The sequence below is a fragment of the Sander vitreus genome, chromosome 4 (genome assembly GCF_031162955.1).
Source record: "Sander vitreus isolate 19-12246 chromosome 4, sanVit1, whole genome shotgun sequence".
Lineage (NCBI taxonomy): Eukaryota > Metazoa > Chordata > Actinopteri > Perciformes > Percidae > Sander > Sander vitreus.
In genome coordinates this window covers 14,003,808-14,024,577 of record NC_135858.1, presented here as the reverse complement: position 1 = coordinate 14,024,577, position 20,770 = coordinate 14,003,808, and the positions used below count along the sequence as shown (strand labels likewise).

The 20,770-nt window shown below is 40.4% G+C and overlaps 1 protein-coding gene across 2 annotated transcripts in view; it reads left to right on the top strand.

Moving 5' to 3' along the window:
- The window catches only part of srgap3 (SLIT-ROBO Rho GTPase activating protein 3), a 60,218-nt gene that overhangs the window by 34,493 nt on the left and 4,955 nt on the right, over positions 1-20,770 (top strand). Inside the window, exons 6-22 of one of the 2 annotated variants that reach the window (XM_078248474.1) lie at positions 1,835-2,020; positions 4,730-4,858; positions 8,211-8,432; positions 8,567-8,668; positions 9,455-9,652; positions 9,915-9,999; positions 11,943-11,970; positions 12,968-13,070; positions 14,085-14,145; positions 14,752-14,829; positions 14,939-15,073; positions 15,559-15,664; positions 17,034-17,261; positions 17,399-17,472; positions 19,756-19,936; positions 20,134-20,283; positions 20,391-20,706. In XM_078248474.1, the coding sequence (XP_078104600.1) occupies positions 1,835-2,020; positions 4,730-4,858; positions 8,211-8,432; positions 8,567-8,668; positions 9,455-9,652; positions 9,915-9,999; positions 11,943-11,970; positions 12,968-13,070; positions 14,085-14,145; positions 14,752-14,829; positions 14,939-15,073; positions 15,559-15,664; positions 17,034-17,261; positions 17,399-17,472; positions 19,756-19,936; positions 20,134-20,283; positions 20,391-20,706 (2,382 nt within the window). The remainder of the gene's footprint in view (positions 1-1,834; positions 2,021-4,729; positions 4,859-8,210; positions 8,433-8,566; positions 8,669-9,454; positions 9,653-9,914; positions 10,000-11,942; positions 11,971-12,967; positions 13,071-14,084; positions 14,146-14,751; positions 14,830-14,938; positions 15,074-15,558; positions 15,665-17,033; positions 17,262-17,398; positions 17,473-19,755; positions 19,937-20,133; positions 20,284-20,390; positions 20,707-20,770) is intronic. The other variant, XM_078248475.1, reaches the window with a different exon arrangement.

The window sequence follows — 20,770 nt, the reverse complement described above, 5'->3', positions numbered from 1 at the left end:
TAGGCTGTCATCAGAGGACTCAACTATACACACACTTCCTGTAGACACAGCTGAAGCTCAGTCTTCCTGCAAATGAGTTTGTGGCTTTAGCTGCAGGTCCTGTAGTCAGATGGTTTAAAGTTGGCTGCAAATGTAGCACGTTTTCAGAGGAATATGAAAGAAAGGGTTTGACAGTTTGGGGAGGAACAGAGTGTTAGCCTAGTTCTCTCTTCATGGAGTAGCATTGTTGTCGAGCTTTGTCACTCTGAGAATAGACTAGTGGCTTTTATTCTATCTATTTACGGTACATTCAGGTGTTTGCCTTGCAGCTTTTTGTCACTCTGTTGTTCTTATTTTTCTAAGAGTTTCTGCATCACCTGGAGAGGAGTACTATTTATTCACACAGCACACAGAGGGGAATAAATAGAGCCTCCACAAGTGGCAGCACTGGTAAATATATTACTATAACAGGGGTGGAGGTCAGTGGAAAATTATAGTTGCAAGTGACCGAATGGAAAACATGTGATTTTGATGAGCAGCTCTTATAGAGATAAAAGGAAACCAACTGCTTAACTTCAGCACCAAGTGAACATTGCTTACTTGCTCACAGGAAACAAATAAATTACTGTTTAGGTTGACTGTCTAACATCCTGAGGTGAAAATCCTGAATGCTTGAGACGTTGAAAGACTCGGCTCACATCTGGACGTTCCTTTACGAGGCTTAAGAAGGGTCTTCCAAGAGGAGAGACTCTCTCAATGAGTGTCTGGGACGAGTTAAAGACGCAGGATGCTTCTGTCTTGTCTAACAAGGGCTTTCTGTCACTAAAGTCTTGTCATCGCCATGTTTGGAGTGGGGTGTCTGAGTGTCAAAAGTGTGAGCGTCTAAGTAGAGATCAAAGTAAAGAGGTAACTGCAGAGAACACAGAAAACAAATGCCGCCACTGCTGCACAGAAGAGCTGAAAATAAAGAAGTTTGGGGAGAGTTACTGTAGAAATGATTTACAGTAGAGTCAGGGAAAGTCACAGTGAAGAGGGGATGAGGGGGTGAGTTGAAGATTTGACAGCCAAGCCCTTGGATTCACTTGAAGTATTCCACATGTAGTGACATCTGTGTTACCGCTGCATCGACACCCAAATTGATCCACCAGGCCACCATGAAAAAGCTCAAATCAAACCAGATTTTGGAAAGAAATGACACAGTGGAACTTGAGAAATGTGATCTTTCCTTTTTATCTCCTTATTGTTGGTGGGAATATGACAGTATCAACACAGCAGTAATACTGTTGTAAGTCAATGTAAAGATGTGGGGGGTTGTGTGTGACTGGGTATATGAGCACAAAAGCGACATGTCTTTGTGGTATGCTTTTTTTTCCACGTTTGGCCTACCATGAAGCTTGTGAAACCATCTATACCACTTCTCAAGTCGATACACCAAGTTTCTATGATTGGTGGTATCTATGTCAATCATCAAACTGAATCAGGGCTTACATGTCCTTTTACAATTCCCAGCAGTGGCCACCTCTACATATTTATGGCTGACTGACTAAAATACTACTAATAATACTGTATAATAATACTGATTTAGATTTTAGACAGCTGCCCCTGCATTTCTGCATAATGCACAAGTCCATTCACTTTTTATTATTTTATATAGGACTGCAACAATTAGTCTATAAAACATTTAAAAATAAACTGGAAAAATGCAATTCACAATTTCTCTGAACCCACAGTATTGTCCTCAATTTGCCTGTTTTGTGTGACCAACTGTTCAAAGCCCAAATATATTTACATGTGTATATTTACTTTCATCATGACAAAGACATGACACGTAATATCTGTCATGCTCCTCTTGCAGGTGATGAAAACATACCACATGTACCACACTGAGAGCATCAGTGCAGAGAGCAAGCTGAAGGACGCTGAGAAGCAGGAGGAGAAGCAGTTCAGCAAGTCCGGAGATCTCAACGTTAACCTGCTGCGCCACGAGGACCGCCAACCAAGACGTAGCTTCGTCAGGAAAATTGAGAAGATGAAAGAGAAGGTGAGTATAAAGGATGGATAGTGTTGTGTTTTTTTACATACAGTAATAAATGTAGCGCCATTAAGCTTCAGTCTTCTTGCTAAAAATCTAGAACCATCAGTTGTTTTTTTTTTTAAAGCTGCTGTAATCAGTATTTTTATAATAATAATAATAATAATAACAATGCATCTAATGACTATGTGCAATGTGAAAGGGGTCGCTCATAGTGAGGAACCCACATTGAATTAACACTGAAATCTGCAGTTCCTCACAGCTCTATGGAGATTAAAGCCCCTTTTAGCTCATTGTTTTGGTTTTCGGGCCCTCAACTTGTCACTGTACACTGCCCAGCACCACATGCAACGGCATATACAAACAAATTTAGCGACCAGCTGCTGAACACAATGGCACATTTAACAGCTTGAGTCAGATATTTCCCTCAGGAGTTAGTAAAGAACAAGAACAGTGTTAAAAGGAGCGTAAATATTGGACTTACATTTGTCAGGTAGTCAGAAATTGGACTCCAAATGAATGATGTTGCTCCATGTCTGCTGGAAGTTTGCTGACAAGTTCAATTACAGTAAAAGATGATAATATGCAAGTGTAATATTCACAGTTATTGCAGTTTAGTATAATAGTTCTGTAAATGGAGAACTAGCTCTATTTGTTGGGTTCACTTGGAGAGAGTGAGAGGAATAGCGATAGACCAGCAGATAGGCAGCAATATAATGTCAGAAAGTCTCAGGAGAATACTGAAGGTCTGCAGCCAGATACGCACTGAGCAAACTGCAGTTCTCCCAGCCAATAACACAACTCTCTTTCCATCCTACGCAGATTTCTACTTTGTCTGCTAGCAGTGTAGGGCTGGTGGTCTCTGGAGCATGATGCACTTTAGATGCACACCTGCCTTTTTTATTCTGGATCTTCTTCTGGAATTTCTTCATGCAAATGAAACTCCCGTTATCTCTCAGGTTCAGGAAATCAATATGCTTTTGTCTCATTACTTTTCAGAAAAAGGAAGAAAAAAAAAGTTAATCTTCTTTCCTCTAACCCACTGCTGTAATTTGCATCATAATGGTTTTGTGGAATTGTAAATAAAATGTCCATGTATTGTGAAATGTACAAACAAACAAATAATGGGCAAAATTACTCTGCTTTAGAATTTTTATGCTTTAGTTATATTTCAAACAGCAGTAGCCTAACGCCTTTCTGAGTCGGGTGAAACTACTTGTCCATACTGTTAGGCACGAGTTTGCAAAATCAATGTGTTGTGTGTTTTCAGTACAAATGTCACTTAATGAAAATGTGGTTATTTTGTTTATATTTTTAGTTTATTTTTATTTATTTGCATGTATTTATCTAAAGTCACATTGGAAATACAGACACACAAATACCCAATCATCTAAGTTAAACTCTTAACATTTGGACTTCTATCATGCAGTCCGTGTAAATACTTTCAGTTTCGTTTTTTTTTTTCCTGGGAGTTACGCTGCTTCCATTTACCTGGGAATTAACTAAATCAGCCCTGTTGTTGTCTTTACACTTTAGTTTTTGTCTGAGTTAAACAAATGATATACAACATGTCAATTAGTGAACTTTAGAGTTGCTGGTAGTCTGGTGGTTTTTTACCTTTGGACAAAGCCAGGCTAACTCCTTGCACCATTTCCAGTCTTTATGCTAAGCTACGCTAACCAGCTGTTGGCCCCAGCTTCATATTTACTGTACAGACTCAATGTTCTCATTTAACTTTCTGCAAGAAAGTGAATAAGCGTTGTCCCCAAAATGTCAAACTGTTCCTTTAATTCTACATTTTACTAAGCTGTTGAATCCTTTCATACATACCCATACATACGTATGTATGTATATATGTGTATATATATATATATATATATATATATATATATATATATATATATATATATATATATTAGTCAACTAACACTCATACGATTTTGTTGACTAATCGATTAGTTGATTTAATCGACAGATCTGTAAAACTGAGTGTCTCTGTGGCCGGGTTGGGTCAGTGGGTAGAGCAGGCGCACATATACCGAGAGGAGGTTTATGCCTCGACACAGAGGTCCAGGGTTTGAATACGACCTGTGTTGATTTCCTGCATGTCTTCCCCTCTCTCTCCCCTTTCTCACCTAGCTGTCCTGTCAAAAATAAAGGCGGAAAAGCCCAAAAATCTTAAAAAAAAAAAAAATTAGTGTCTCCACAACGATTAATGAAAAGCAACACTTTAAATCTTGTGTTGACAAGAGATGTGCTCATAACATTCTTGGAAAAAAAGTCAATCAGCATTAAAAAAGCATAAAAAATGACTAATTGACTAAAGAAATCTTAGTCAACTAAGACCAAAACAGCCGATTAGTAGACTAATTGAGGGGGCGGCCCTAAAAATAAGCACCTTTTAAAACTGTACAACTTAGTAAAGCCAGAGCCTCTTTAAGTGCTTTGTGAGCATCCACACTCTGCATCCTCTGGTACTTAAGTGTTTAGAGACAGAGTAATGACTAAATGCAAACCTGGCTATGGCACTTAACACGTTACTATCTAGAGGCAGCTTCTCTACAGCCTGTTTCTCCAAACTTTCCCTGCCATCTCTACCTGTCTGATGGTCCCAAAGCTGCAGCTGCCTGAGCACACACTCAAACCCTCCCTACTGCTTGATTTTCCTGCACTGATGGTTTTTCTCCTCATCTGCTGTGTCTCTTCTCTCCTCCTCAGAGGCAAGCCAAGTATTCAGAGAATAAGCTGAAATGCACAAAAGCCCGGAATGACTATTTGTTGAACCTGGCAGCAACAAATGCAGTTGTGGCAAAATATTACATCCATGACGTCTCTGATATGATTGATGTAAGTATGCGCTAGGCACGTGTTTGTGTACATCTCCCAGCTGGGATTTCTAATGTTGATTTAACTCTGCAACACTATCGCTCTTCTCACCATCTGTTCTCAAGTCTTATTCACTCTCAGCCTGTTAGCTGTTTGTTTCTAAGCTGCTCTGTTGGCCCCAATGAATGTATTTGCCATAATTTTTCCATTTTTAATCCCTGCACAACAGGATTAACACTGATATGCGAGTGAGTGACTGACTGCTGTTGACATGAATATTAGTCCAGCGATCTGCAGTATCACGCAGCTATAGAAGGATATTTTTGACTGATTCTTTCAAGGGACTCCATCAGTGTTGACTCCGCTGTCTCATCCTCATTCATTTGTTTTCGGTTTCGATGCTGCTTTTGAGAACTTTGCTGCGACAAACACAGCATGTGAAGAGAGAGAAGAGACAAGACCTTGTGATTGTCTTCCTCTAACTGTCACCAAGTAAAAACCATGACCCAAGACACACACTCACTCTCTCTTGGCTTTCCTTCTGTGGTCTCTCCTTTCATGGGTCAGAGCAGAGGAAGGAGCATTTCAAACGCTGACACTATATTCCCTATATTATTGCAAATATACCCTTTTTGTATGTCCAGAAAACCTACATCTAACACTTAAATTTAAAAGTCACTTTTATTCAAGTCATGAACCAGTAGCGCTGCTGGAAAGTCTTGATTACCAGGGTTTAAAAGGATGTCTTTGTTTAGCAAACCACTAATGGTTGGAAGTTGGTTAAAGTCAGCTGGTGAGCAAAGGCTGTGTTTATGCAGGCATGAATTCGGTTAATGTGGTTGGGTGACCTGCTACCAGTCACCCTACACAGACAGATGAACATTGAGATGAGGAAGCCTTTATTGACCATTTTAGACAGAATCATTCAAAAATTCTGTATACATGTATTCCTTTTAGATGTGCACACACACACACACAGCTCCCTGTTAAGGGAGATGAAACTTTGTGACTTTGTGATGTTTTTGTTTTACTGTCTAATCTCATTGCCTTTACACAGTTCATGTCTGTTGTCTGTTAAGTTTTTTTCATTCCCCTGGTTTATTTTTTTCCATCCAGATTCGTATCTTCTTGTGTCTTCGTGAAGGTTTTGTTTTCAGAACCAATGTGCTGTTAGTTACAGTATTGTAGTCTGTGTTATTTGAATTAGTTGTGCAAGCAAATTAGGTCTTTCTAAAACTGTATTTTGCGTTTTTTTGTTATACTATGTTGCATACTGTATTCAGTCTTGTTTTTCTCATTAACTGTTAATGAGTAAATACCAAGGTTAAATCATCCCCATGAAGTCATACTTTGTAACAAAGACCTATTTCGCAGAGTTTAAGAGACAGATAGCAGTGAATGTGGACTTTGTGACTGTCGATACCAAACAAAAGAGTTTAATATTAAGATTCCGATGTTAACCTGTCAGCCCTTCAATGTTTCCCCCCTTGTCTCTGTGCTAATAGCTTGGTTGTCACATTTTTCCTTGAGGCCAAACCACCATACGCCACTTCATTAGTCACAGTGATAGATGCACATTTTCCAGGTCAGGCATGATAAGATGGGATTTTAGTGAGCTCTCTGAGAATATAATGAACATTACATTATTTCAAACAATTACAGTTAAAATAGCGTTAAAAGAGTATGTCTCTGCTATATGCAATGTAATGGTGATATGTTGGTGGTAGCTGGACACACCGAGTGACTGATGATAGTGCCCTATCCCTGCCACTTTGATGGATCCAGTGTGTTCAAACTGAAAGGTCCATGTCATCCCAAATATTGCTGAGCTGCAAGGATTGGGATTGTGAGCTTGACTGGTTTGGCTGGCACAAGCAGGGCAGAGGAGGATAAAGGGTCCGTTTGTCATGTCAGAGTAACTGACATCTAACATCAAACCAGACGCTCACGCAGCAAGAAGTCAGCTTTGTCAGTCAGCATCAGTGACTTTAAACTGTTGAAGTGTAGTTCTGAACAACATGTGGAGTTTATTTTGCGCTACCTAGAACTGATGAAAGATGTGAGGAGTGAGCTTGGTCAGTGGTGTGATAAAGTATTTAGACTACTTGGAAGATAAGATTAATATGGTTAAGTTTAATTACCTCCATGGATGAACTTATTTTTTACAGCAGAAAATAGTAAGCTATAGCATACAGCAAAAAAAGAATAAAACAGTTATTCAGTACATGGTGGTTTTGCATACATTACGCGACTGAGTTAAAATTTAAGGATTTTAAGTTGATTGTGTGAGGTATTATTGATGAGGGTAAAAACATTTGAGTAAACCTTGATCAAATAAATAAAATGCAGCCTGTATAAACATGAATATATTTCAAATTAAATGAGTGGCATACAAAATAAATGAGAATTATTTGCCAATATTAATATGCAGTGTATATATATATGCACTGTATATGCACTGACAGTATGTTTCCACAGCTCTAATGGGAAAGATGATAATATAAAAAACATGAAAGTGGTAGGATTAAAGAGTCTATCTAATCTTCCTTCCCTGGTCATCTGCTTCCTTCAGGCTGCTGCTGCAGATACGAATGTGTTCTCACTCATTGTTCTTTTTAAAAAGAAGCTGATTTACTCCCTTTAGTCTTTAGTCTATTGAGCCACTTTGACTAAGTGGTGTAATGAGGCTTGTGCGCCAAAATAGAGAGACTACTTCCTCAGTGCTTTAGAGTGTTTAAGAGTGTTTACTTAAGGATTCACAGAGCTGTCAGCTGCCTCAAGCTCCTTCTAAACCTCCTCACTACCATCCTCTGCTTAATTAGGTTACTTCATCCACCTCTGTATGATAATGCTCTGTAATTATCCCTGGTGTCCTACTGTGCTAGCTCCTGTAATTCTGTGAACTCTACTTCTATTTTTGAAAGTTAACCCGTATCAGGATGTAATTTGGGATTTAGTCCATTAAATAGGTCTGAACATGAAAGGTGCTCAAACTAACAGAATTCACAACTAAAATGATTCCACATTCCCTGATAAATTTGATTGACCAATTGATTTGTCAAATTAAAGAGCAACTTAACACCATGTTGGAAATATTTTGCTATTTGTTTCTAGCTTCCAGTAGCATAACTGTCCATGTTGCTGCAGTGATGTAGAAGTGTACTCCAGGGTGTGGTCAGTACACCAGGACATCACTGCTGGCTGTGGTTACAGGTGCAACAGAGCACACTCTTGAAATTTTAACGGAGAGGGCAGTTTTTCAGCGTATTGTTCATTTTTATTATTTTAGATTATATTTTAAAATTCCATCTACCACATTTACAGAGTGTTTTCCTGGTTATTTATCAGATTTTTTTTTTTTTTATCTCCGCAGTGCTGTGACCTAGGCTACCACGCTAGCTTGGCGCGCACCCTCAGGACCTACTTATCTGCAGAGTACAATTTGGAGACATCACGCCACGAGGGACTGGATATCATAGAGAATGCAGTGGACAACCTGGATTCCCGCAGTGACAAGCACAAGATCATGGATATGCATAACCAGGTGTTCTGCCCTCCAATGCGCTTTGAGTACCTGCCACATATGGGAGATGAGGTGAGATGCTTTAAATGCTAAAGAATGTTTTTATTTTCATTTATTTTTTAATTTTTTTTACAAAGTAACATTTTAAGCTTCAGATGGATCTATTTTAATTGTTGCAACCCATGATTCCTCCTCCGCCTCCTAAGGTGTGCCAGGTGAGCGCCCAGCAACCTGTCCAGACTGAACTCCTGATGCGCTACCACCAACTGCAGTCTCGCCTAGCTACGCTAAAGATTGAGAATGAGGAGGTGAGGATTTATGATGGCCCTGTATCTGTCCAGCACCCCCTCCACCACCACCTTTTGCCCCACCCCCCTAAACCAGAAAGCCCTGTCTCATTTACCCCAGAGCCAAGTAGGAGGGACACATCACCATCTGTTCTCATTGCAATTACACTCCAATGACCCTTGCTCTGCGGGAGGCAAGAATATATTAAGATTGTCACAGCGCCAATGTTATGTTTTCTATGAAGTTATATATGCAATTGTCTATTTTGTGATGAAGGGAGGACTGAAGGGAGGAAGAACAACTAACACAAAGGTGCAAATGGAGGCTATAATAACCAGGGTCTGTTAGACTCTTCTGTGACAATGGCTCTGCCTCTTCCCTATCTCCCTGTGTCTTGTGTTCTGGAGGATAATGGACGAGCCCTGCCATTACTGGAAATGAGCTTTATCAATCTTAGCCCTAAACCAAAAGCCTCCTCCAGTAATTACATACAATTTGTCTACCAGACACTTTTCATTTTCAGGTCTTAGTCTGATATATGCCTGATGTGCGGGTCGCTCTGGACTGATGACAAATGCTGCTTGACGTCATTTTAGTGTAATTCAAGGTCATGTATTTTTCAGGGGTCAATTTGTCTTTGTGCTGTAAAACACTCACTCTTGTCCTTGAAAATGGCATCAGTTATTTTGGTTCCATCAAGGCTTGGAAAAAATAGCCACAAAAATGAAGATATGAGCAAGACTGAGTAAGATATGATGCTTCATTTGTCATCTACTTATGCTTTCTACTTTCCCCCATCTGTGCAGGTGAGAAAGACCTTGGATGCCACCATGCAAACGCTGCAGGACATGCTGACGGTAGAGGACTTTGACGTGTCGGATGCCTTCCAACACAGCCGCTCCACTGAATCCATTAAGTCCGTGGCCTCCGAGTCTTACATGAGTAAGCTGAATGTAGCCAAGAGGAGGGCGAACCAACAAGAGACTGAAATGTTCTACTTTTCGGTGAGTTCATGTCAATTTTGATCTGTCTATCGTTCCAAACTGTTAATGGCCGCCGGCCTGCTAGAACTCCAGCTTTGTGCTGCTTTTCAAAATCAAGGCATCAGTCATCATTTCCACTTGCTCTGAAAATAAAATTTTTATTAAAACTTAGAACAGATTGAATTTATGCTGATTTGAGCGACACTGAATTGTTTGACTGGGCTCATGTTACAGTGGATTAGTGTTGCTGCTCGCTCATTGTTGCCTTCATCTCTCTGTGTAGAAATTCAAGGAGTACCTGAATGGCAGTAACCTCATCATTAAGCTACAGGCCAAGCATGACTTGCTGAAGCAGACACTGGGTGAAGGTAAGGAGTCTTTTTTTCTTCGTCTGTCTTCATCTGTGACCCATGGACTCCCACCACAGCTCTGTAAAGTCGCTGCCTTCAGGGTTATAATGGTGCAGGTCTTATCCAATACACAGCAGGGAATGAGGTATAGGAGGCTACAAAGACAACAATCTCTTAGAGAAGCAGGAAAAAAGAGGAAATGGTCACTGCTATTCAAATTGAAAACTATCACACCAAAAGCAGACCACATCTATTTTGAGGTATCCATTCCCCTTTCTACTTATCTCCATTAGTTAAAGCATTATCCGGTTAGTCTCTATATTGTGAAGCCGCAGGGAGGGTTTCCATTTCCAGGCTGTAAGAGAAAGGCTTCCCTCGGCCCCTCCCTTCCCCAGGGGTCCCCTTGTCACCTCAGCCGTGAACAGCTTACGCCCAATCAATCAGCAGGACCAGACCCAGGCCCATTTCGGCAGCTGCTCCTGCATCAGGCGTTCACCTTATAGAAAAGGGCATCAGGCACAGACAGCTGAGGCCTTGCAACACAAATTAGTAGTCTTTACTTATTCATTTATTTTGCTCTGTCGAGCTTTCAGGACCCCAAAAACTCAGTGGGATTCCCTTTGTGGCAAACTACCAACTGCATGCTTTTGCACTGGTAAACACTCACTTTATAGTTCAATTCAGTCTCTGGTCAGATCTGTTTGTATGTCCACGTTGGAGCAGCTGAGAGTGTGTATGAGCACGGCATATGGCATCTCCAGGTACCACCCATGTTTAATTATTCATGATCAATCAGGGTTGCTTTGTGCTCATTAGCTTGTTGCTTCATGGCCAAAATAGCATGTTTGTGTATGTGCGTGGTTGTTTGTGAGCATGACAGAGGGAACAAGATGAGACTGGTGTGTGCCACATGGCGTTTATATCTTGCTGCATGTATTAATAAAAACATAATGCCATGCATTGGCGCCAGACAAGAGAGGCTAGGATATCTGCCAGCCCTTGTTTCCCAGATAAGGAGTCATCAATTCCCTTGTTCAGTGAATTTGATTTGTACTCCTTTTATGTTCATAAAATACATATCGCTCTATCATTGACGGACTCTGGCTCTTTTTTATATGAAATTAGGGGGAAATCATTGTAACTTTTTGCTTGAGAAACTCTTGTAATTTTGAGGTTGGTTGGTCAGAGGTAGACAGAGGCTATCAGTCAGAGGAATGGCATCTGAGAATTGTGCTGTTGTTTCTTCACATGAATGCTCCAGAGACCTTGTCCCATCTGCCAGAATTATGTGTTGAGAAATTGGTTAGCCTTTGCTCTTTCTGTCCATTGTTAAATGGAGTAAAGAAATAATGTTGAAATTTCTTTCTTTCTTTTTTTTACATTGACTGCCTTCCAGTTGATAATCCAGACACTGGCAAACAAAGACACACACACACACACACACACACACACACACACTACTCTCAATTCATGAAGAAAAGCTGGGTCATCTTTGAATTAACTGACCGAAGGATGTGTGTTATCAGTAGAAACATAAACATCAACGTATTCTTAAATGAGTACAAAGGAGCACAGCTGAGTATAATGATGACTTTGCAAACTGTGTTTTCTCTATGGATATGCCTATAACATGTGCATGTGTTGTTAGAAACCTATGACAAAAGGCTCAGTGAACCAGCACAGACACCCCCAACATTTACACACTGCAGCCGCCACCCTCCTTTTCTTTGCTCTGCGAGGAGGCCTATAACCCCACAGGGTCCTCTGGGTCCCCCGTGGTTTCAGCGGCGACTGCTCAATAGCTTTGTCCAATGAATGGTGTTACCACTGCTCCATTCATCTCTCTCTCAATAGTCATGTTGTGTCTCATCAAACCCTTCACTGACAGTGGTCACTGGAGTCTGTATAATATGTACCACAAAGATATAACATGTCCCCTCTTGTGTTTTTGTTTTCCACAGGGGAAAGGGCTGAGTGTGGAACTACAAGGTATGGTGTCCTTTCAGCCATTAAGCATCTGCGTATAGCATTTTTTCAGATTGTTATAATATTTAAGACAAAACATGTAAGTTGTTGTTTGAACACCCAAACAGAAACATATATATTTAAATAATTACTTTTTTTAAATTGCAAAGAAATAAATATTTCTGTTATATGTTAATTATATTTGACTAGATTTCATGGGCGACATTGCAGTCAATGAATGAAACAAAGGCCGTGCTCAGTATGTTATATGTTAAATCTATTATAATTGGCATGAAATGGCCATGGTTTTACAGTTGCTATTGTCCTTTCCAAAAGTGACACTTCCGCTTGCACATGCAATCTATTGCTATTGTAGTTATTTTTATGAAGGATTGTAATACACATTATTAAAATAACTTTTAGCTGCACCTAGAGTTTACATATGCATGCATTATTTTATAATGTTGGATAAAACTTTACAGCATATTTTTGCATATTGATATGTGTTATTCATAGAATGACATAGGAAACATTGTATTGCTTTTTCAGTAAGGAATCATGTAGTATGAGATCCAACGTATCAATATACAATATGTTTGGATTGTTAGTTAAATGCTACATTCTGTCTGACAACATGACATATCAACTAATAATTCTAGTAATAATGCTAATATATGCTCAATAATGCTGTTCATTTCTGCTGTGATTTTAGTCAAGTCAAGAAATGTTTTTTTTATTAAGTCAAGAAGTGTTTTACTGAAGATAGACACCTAGAGTTTTGAACAACACAACCCCTCAGTAGTAATTCTAAAAGGCCGAGATACAAGATAAAAGGTTGGGGTTTTGGGTCAACTTTTAAAAGATTCTTCTCTATTTTAAATTTTTAAATGGGTTTGTTACTGCTCTGTTTTAGCAAGCTGTTTAACAAAGTTTTTTCATACCTGCTTTTGAACCTCCGTGTTTGGTTCTACAGTGTTCACAGAATATGGTGTTTTTGTACCCTTTGTCCGTCATTTCACAGGCCCCCCACCCTTCCCCCTAAACCACAGAAAATGCGGAAGCCTAGGCCACGCTCTATGTATAACCATAAGCTGTTTAACGGCAATATGGAGACCTTCATCAAGGTACCTCTGGTGGTGGAGTATGACTGAGCAGCCCCTGTGGAGCAGGAGGGGAAGGCAGCTAGAGCCTTCACTCTTATTCTCTTCCTCACTTTGGCCTTCTGTTCCTCCCTCTTCCAGCTGCCCTTGATCATGATATAACGCCTCTGTTTAACCTCTAATCCTCTTCCTCCCTTCCGTGGTTCTGCCAGTGCGGACAGAGCGGCAGTCAGCTGTCTCTTTATTCCCCTCCAGAACCATTTACCATCTCTGGCTTTATTTTTAAATCCAGCCACACTTTAGACAACTGAGAGGCAGGAGACAGCAGTGGATCTGCTTTGTCCCTCACTGCACCCAACCCTTTACTGCATCTCTGTAGCTTTCCTATCGCCAGTCCCTGTGCTTAGCCTTCTTTAACCTCCAGAGGGGTCATTTGTCATCTGAGCTTTTCTAACTTTGTGCTTCTCTGCCCTTTCTTCCTCTGCTACTCTGTGCTTTGTGACTTTCTGTCTCAGAGGAAGAAGGAATGCCCGTACCCGCATTCAGGTATTTCTGTGGTTGGAGAGTATAGGTCATGATGCAAGGACACTAATACTTTTAGACTAATAGTAGAAATCTTCAGGCTACTGCTCGGGCTGCACTTACATGCTGCTAGTTTACAACAGTTTTTATTCTGTGGCATTGGGTTATTAATAACAGTTGCTTGTATTTTGGATGTTTTTGTTTGTTTTACACTGCTTTTACTGCTTATGACATTTGCTTGATAAAATGTTTATGAGGTATTAGGTTTGTGATGAAATGAAGCATTAGACTTTTGTCTTGCTTATCTTTATTTAATATGAACTACAATAGGGGATTCTTTATACTGAATGTTTAATTCATTCATTTATTTAGACATTGTATAGTTAATAATGGTGCTGTATAAAGATTATACAAAATAGTATATATTACTTACTCTTTTAGTTATGTATTCTTTTATTGCTATTATTTGTCTTGCCTTGTCTGTATTTATTTATTTTTCGCATCATTTAATTTCAGGATTCAGGTCAACCAATCCCACTTGTTGTTGAAAGCTGTATCAGATACATCAATCTATACGGTGAGTCTTAAATCATGTTGCTGTGACGACTACTTCTGAGTGAAAGGACAGAAAAACAAGGCAAACTATGAAGTCCTTTGAAAACTCCTTCTGCCTCATAAGAAGTGACAGCAGCTATTGGACAAGGCAATCTATTTCCACAAATAGCCGCAGGTACAGAGACTGACCTGCTCTGCTCTGCACAGCTGCCAGCCAATGATTTGACAAGCTCATAACAATAGCTCACACACAAATAGATTTAAAAGTCCCATTGGTCTTGGTTTAGTCCGTTCAGCCACCCCCCAAAAACCCTCTTTATAACTCCTCCCTGTCTATCTTCACATCTGTCTTCAGCTCATTGCTGTAGCCTGAAGGACTTTCCCCTGGATCTGGACCTAATGAAACTCCAGAAAACTGATTAGGAGCCCTCTAACTAAAACCATATGCTGTAGCCTCACTGAGGGGCCCTCTCATGGAAAAATACGCATCTCCCTTTATGACTAGATTACATTTCCTGCTCTGGTTTGTGTGTCTCCAATGGGCTTTCGTGAAGCTGGCACTGTGGTTTGGAGATAATGGTAGCTAGTGTAACTCTGAATCTCCAATTCTGGGTTGTATTTCTTTCAGGCTTGCAGCAGCAAGGCATATTTCGTGTGCCTGGATCACAGGTGGAAGTCAATGATATTAAAAACTCATTTGAGAGAGGTGAGTCAAAGACAGATGGCGATATATTCCCCTTTGTCCTGTCACAAATACTTAAACAGGATGAACCCATCAAATGTCACCACTGAAAGCACACATTTTTCTTAATCAGGTGAAGATCCCCTGATTGACGACCAGAATGATCATGATATCAACTCAGTGGCAGGGGTGCTGAAGCTGTACTTCAGAGGACTGGAGAACCCCCTCTTCCCAAAAGAGTGCTTCCTGGACTTCATTTCTACCATCAGTGAGTCACACACAATATTAAGTATTCAAAACAATCAGAGTTGTGACTTGACTGGTTGAATAGAAAAGAGAAAACGCACATAAAGTTTCTTAGAAACTCAACTTTACTGGAGAAGAGAAAGGCATGCAGTGTAGCACATTGAAGCAATCTCAACACCAGGGCTCTCTGCCTGATATTTAACAGAAAGCCAGAAGGAAGAGGAGAGTGTGGGCCACATCAGTCTGCCGTGTGTGAGTTTACCACAGAATAATTTCCCCGCTGTTTCTACAGTAATAGTTTGATCACTCAGTGTGCCTTCAGGGTCCGGTGAAAAGCAGGAGGGGGCATCTACTAAAGTGTCAAATAACAGTTTTCAGAACATATGTTATATTTCAGTGGACAGTGTCACATATACAGTATAAAAGTTTAAAAGCTATATATGTCTTGTTTATTGCAGTGTAAACCACTGTTGTTACACCTCTCTATCTCCGTCCTTTGTGTTTCAGAGCTGGAGTCTGGAGCCGAGAGAGCGCATCACATCCAGCAGATTACTGTGACTCTTTCTCGCACCATCATAATCGTCATGAGATACCTTTTTGCTTTTCTCAATCAGTGAGTTTGCACTGATTACATTTTAAGCCACAGGTCCTTGTGTGTACAGACGAGCATTTAGACGAGTTTATTCTTTGTACTAATATCAGTGATGTGATTGAATCTGAAACTTAACTTACATGTTAATTTAATTCTATTGTGGAAAATCCATGTTGAACAAACACAGAATAGCTACAGTCAGTTGAAAAGACAAGATCCAAAAAGAAAAAAATCAAGAAAAAAAACCCCACCTGCTATTTATTGCTACATCTGTCTGCAGTGTTTTAGGAGTTATTTATGGGCTCAGAAACTCATTCCTCACTGAAGTAGTATACCTGTCCCCTTATAATGGATGTTATTAATGCTCCTTATACTGGGTTTGCCTGCAGAACAAAGAGTTTGATTTCATACCCCAGGTTTTACTGGGCTCCTCCTCCTCATTGTTGGAGCTGTTCCAGCTGTGGTTTTACTGCTCAGCCTCAGCTTGTTGATAATGTACAAGGACTGATTATGACTTCCTCTTGCAGCACTAAATGATTTGGTTACCCAGAGTGGGTTGTGGCATGTGCTGGTTTAGACGATTTGTTTAGAAGGTTGGCTGATCAGAGTGCTTTTAAAGCTAATGTCTAACTAAGCTGTGCAATGAAGTCTATAATACTGTATGTCAAAATGAAATTCAGTTGAAGCAGTTATGTGTCTCATAAATAGTTCATTTTCAGGCAGTCGGGATTGATCACTTAAAGCAGCTATAATCAATATTTTTACAATGGACCACATGACTACTTGTATGTAAACAGGGTCACAAATAGTGATGAGCCCACAGAGAATTATCGCCTCAGTTTCCCTCTACTCCAGGTAGCTTTTTAGCATCCTTTAGCTCAATGTTTTGATTTTTTCGGCCTGCAACTTCTATCTTCTAGTTCAGTCTTTTTTGCGGCCGCAGCAGGCAGCGGTTTTCAGCGAAAAAGCTCTAAAAACCAGAGGTATTCAACGTGCACATTTAGCAACTAGCTGGTAAACATAGTGGAGCATTTAGCAGCTGAAGAGCTGGACATTTCTCTCAGGAGTTGGTGGAGACCAAAACAGAGCTAAAAGGTGGATAAATATTGGACTTACATTTGCCAGATGGCCAGAAACGACTCCAAATAAATTATAATGTTGTCCCTGGTCTGCTGGTTGTATAAAGATGCTGTTTACTCACACATTCATCATATCAACTCAAAAGGAGATAATACAGGAATATAGCCGTATCACTCCCAATTTGATTGACTATGTCTTTTAATACAGACTACCACTGGACAATAACTTAATCTATATATACCGTATTTTTCATCTGGTGTTCTGGTGCCTACATCATTAAACACACAATGCTCCCCTGTCCCGTCCTCAGTCTCTCCCAGTACAGTGACGAGAACATGATGGATCCATACAATTTGGCAATCTGCTTTGGTCCAACCCTGATGCCCATCCCAGACGGACAGGATCCTGTAGCGTGCCAGGCACATGTTAACGAGGTCATCAAGACCATCATAATCCACAATGAACTCATCTTTCCCAATCAACGTGAGCTGGACGGCCCAGTTTATGAAAAGTGCATGACTGGTGGGGAGGAGTACTGGTGAGTATTGGTGTGAGCAAAGTACAATTGTACAAGTACAACAAATGTATATTAAGACTACAGTTTTCTTTGTTCAGAGTTTTAGAGAAAAGGCTAAATTAATTTATTTCATGTTTATAATCCATTTTCTCACACAGTGACAGCCCACACAGTGAACCTGGAACTATTGACGAGGCTGACAATGGAACTGAACCACACACCAGTGATGAAGGTCAGTTCGTCATAGTAGTCATCTACATCTATTTTTTATGAAGGGGCTTTGTTTTTACCTAGGTACTCTATGTCCCCAGGGATGGCAATTGTGGTGGTCGGTCTGGTCCAGACAGAAATCATATAACATACATACCCATTAGCCTCCGTAGCTGTACTTTGTGTTTAGTGCTAATTAGCAAATGTTAGCATCCTAATACGCTAAACTAAAATGTTGGACATGACATATTTTACCTGCTAAAAGTCAGCATTTTAGCATTGTTATTGTGGGCTCGTTAGCATACTGCCCTTATCATTTAGCTCAGAGCATTGCTGTGTCAAAATGCAGGCTAATGGAGCCACCAGCATGCCTTTTAGTCATGTTTGTTTATGTAGGCCTTTTTTCTTGTTATTCCCTCCACCAAGGCAGTGATTATTTGGGTTTGGTTTGTCCGTTTGTTGGTTTGTCTGTAGCATGGGCCAAGGAAGAACCCATTACATTTTGGAATTGTTCTGAATCACGGGGCGGATACACACATTATTTTTCAGATTGCATTTGTGCTGCATTCATGTGGTGTCGGAATAATCTGAAAAATGACTTCCTGACTGGGAAAATTCACACTGTATTAATATTGTGAGATAGGCATGCCTTGGCAAAGTTCTGCACTCTCTGAGTGCCCTTCTAGTTGTATCCAATGTTAGTAGCCATGTGAACTGTGGGTCTTGCCTGTGTGCACTGTAGTCAGTATCAGAGATAGGTTAAGATGTTACCATTATATTTTCTGATACAACCGCATGCATTTACACTTGTAACCATTTTATGTTAACTTTGCACACAAAATAGAGACGTTCACATATTGGCAAATAGTATCACATGGATTTCACATGAGAATATATATGATGTGATTTACTAGTCTTTGTGGATAAGAAAGCCGTACAGACTGCCCTTTTTTATTAAGTGCTTTTGACTGAGAGGTGAGTGAAGTTTGCGCTGCAACAGATTATGATGGAAAGGTTATGTGATGATTGAAGCTGAGTAAACAGTGTTGGCATGCAGCATCTTTGATCTGTCTTTCTGTGTGTGAGTCTCTCTCTTTCCCCCCTCTCCCTCCTCCCTCCTCGCCTGCTCACTCTTTGTTCAGTGTAAGTCAGCAATTCTCCTGAGACTTTCTCCTTTGTGCAGTATTTCCCCAATTCTCCTCTGAGTTTTGAATGCAAAACTGGGTCAGACACAAAAGCCAAAACACGAGTGATACACAGAATAATATCTCCTGTGCCATATGTGAAGAGTCAGTGGACAGGTCTATGAAGTATGGAGTGTGTGAGGTCAGACTGGGGTAACCCTGTGTTTGAGCTTCATTTGTGCTATTGGCTGTGTATGTAATGAGTGCTGACTTGAAAAAGACAACAAATGATGATTGCCTGCTGTAGGTTCTGCTCCTGCTTAATGACATGCTGAGAGTCTTATGTGACATTGTGGGCTCTGGTGTTGCACTGTAGTTTCTGTAGCTGGTTCAGTTAGTGTCCTCTGGCAGCAGTTCAGTTTTCATGGGAAAAAAAAAACAAGTTGGTGTCAGATTAAGAACGTGGCAACCATGCAGTACCATTTCTATTTTCATTACTTTGGAATTGAAACCAAATTTGGACAAACCGTCTTTTTTCTTTTCTTTATTCACTCACAACTTTGACTGCCCTCTTTCATGTCTTTGCACCCCTCTTTTAGGTTTTTCAAAATAAAACAAAATAAAATCAGAGTTTTTTTTCTCGGTGAGAGCTGATTGTTATTAACCATACAGTTAAGTCTGAGTGACCCCTGCTGGCTGGCATGTAGAAATGCACTGCAGACAAGACCAGGTTTGAAATTTAGGCAAAAATCCTTTATCAGACTTGTTGTGACCTAAAATACTGTAGCTATTTTCCAAACAAAATGTTTAAACAGTAGTGGCTGTTTGTCAAGCAATCACTAGTTCAATAATAACGCTGCTGGTAAGTCATTTCTTCACACACGTTTGTAATATTTCAGCTGTGTGACTCTGTAATATGTCTCAGGGATTTACACTGTAAACTGAGACATACTTTTTTGGAGGTAACATCATGTACTTAATCACAGCAATGATTTAAATTCAGCAAAGATTGAACTAGAAGCACATATTCCAAGATCTCTTGATTTTTTTTTTTATATTGATTGTTTTAGTATTATATGTACTTAATAAGATCCAGGATTGTGAATTATGTTGTTGATCATAACCATGTCGGGCTCTATTAAGCAGTTGATTAAGCTTTTTGTTGATCTCTATGTTTTCAGAGGTTGAACAGATCGAGGCCATCGCTAAGTTTGACTATGTAGGACGCACACCCAGGGAGCTGTCCTTCAAAAAGGGAGCCTCTTTGCTTCTGTATCACAGAGCGTCTGAAGACTGGTGGGAGGGCCGGCACAATGGTGTGGATGGCCTCATCCCACATCAGTACATTGTAGTACAAGATCTGTGAGTAACAGCAGAATGTGTTTTAGTAGCTGTTGTTTCTCTTGTGTCATGTAATTCTGCTGACATTACACTAAACTGTTGGGTTAGAAAAAATGTAATACTCAATATTCCTTCAAAATGTAATTACTCTAGGTATACATGTACTTGTACTTCATGTGTGTAGCTTATGCTCACCACCAGTTCCTCTGCTGTTTCAGGGATGATGCTTTCTCAGATAACCTCAGTCAGAAAGCGGATAGCGAAGCGAGCAGTGGACCGTTGCTGGATGATAAGGGTTCATCCAAAAATGATGTCCCATCACCATGTGAACAATCACCTGATTACAACTTTGGAGGAGTCATGGGGAGGTGGATGCAATTAAGAATATCACCTTTTCCTGTTTTAAAAGTGCTATTGAGTGCTATTGAGGAGTTTTTCTGTTTGACTGTTGTTCTGATCTGATCCCTCTCCGCAGGGTGAGGCTACGGTCCGATGGAGCTGCAATCCCACATCGTCGGAGTGGTAAAGACACCCACAGCCCAACCAGAGTGGCTGATACTCCACCACGGGCTGCAGCCTGTCCTAGCAGCCCCCACAAGGTGTCCATTAGCAAGGGTCGTATGGAGAGCCCAGAAAAGAGACGCCTTGGCACCTTTGGCAGTGCTGGAAGCATCAACTACCCAGACAGGAAGGCCTATCCTGAGGGCCACCCTCTGAGACCGGTACCGGGGGCCACTCGTCACAGCAGCCTTGGGGACCACAAATCACTGGAGACTGAAGCTCTGGCTGAGGTAAATGTGGGAAATTCCTGGTAAAGGCAAAACTAGCTGGGTTTGTGAAAAAGATACAGAGAAA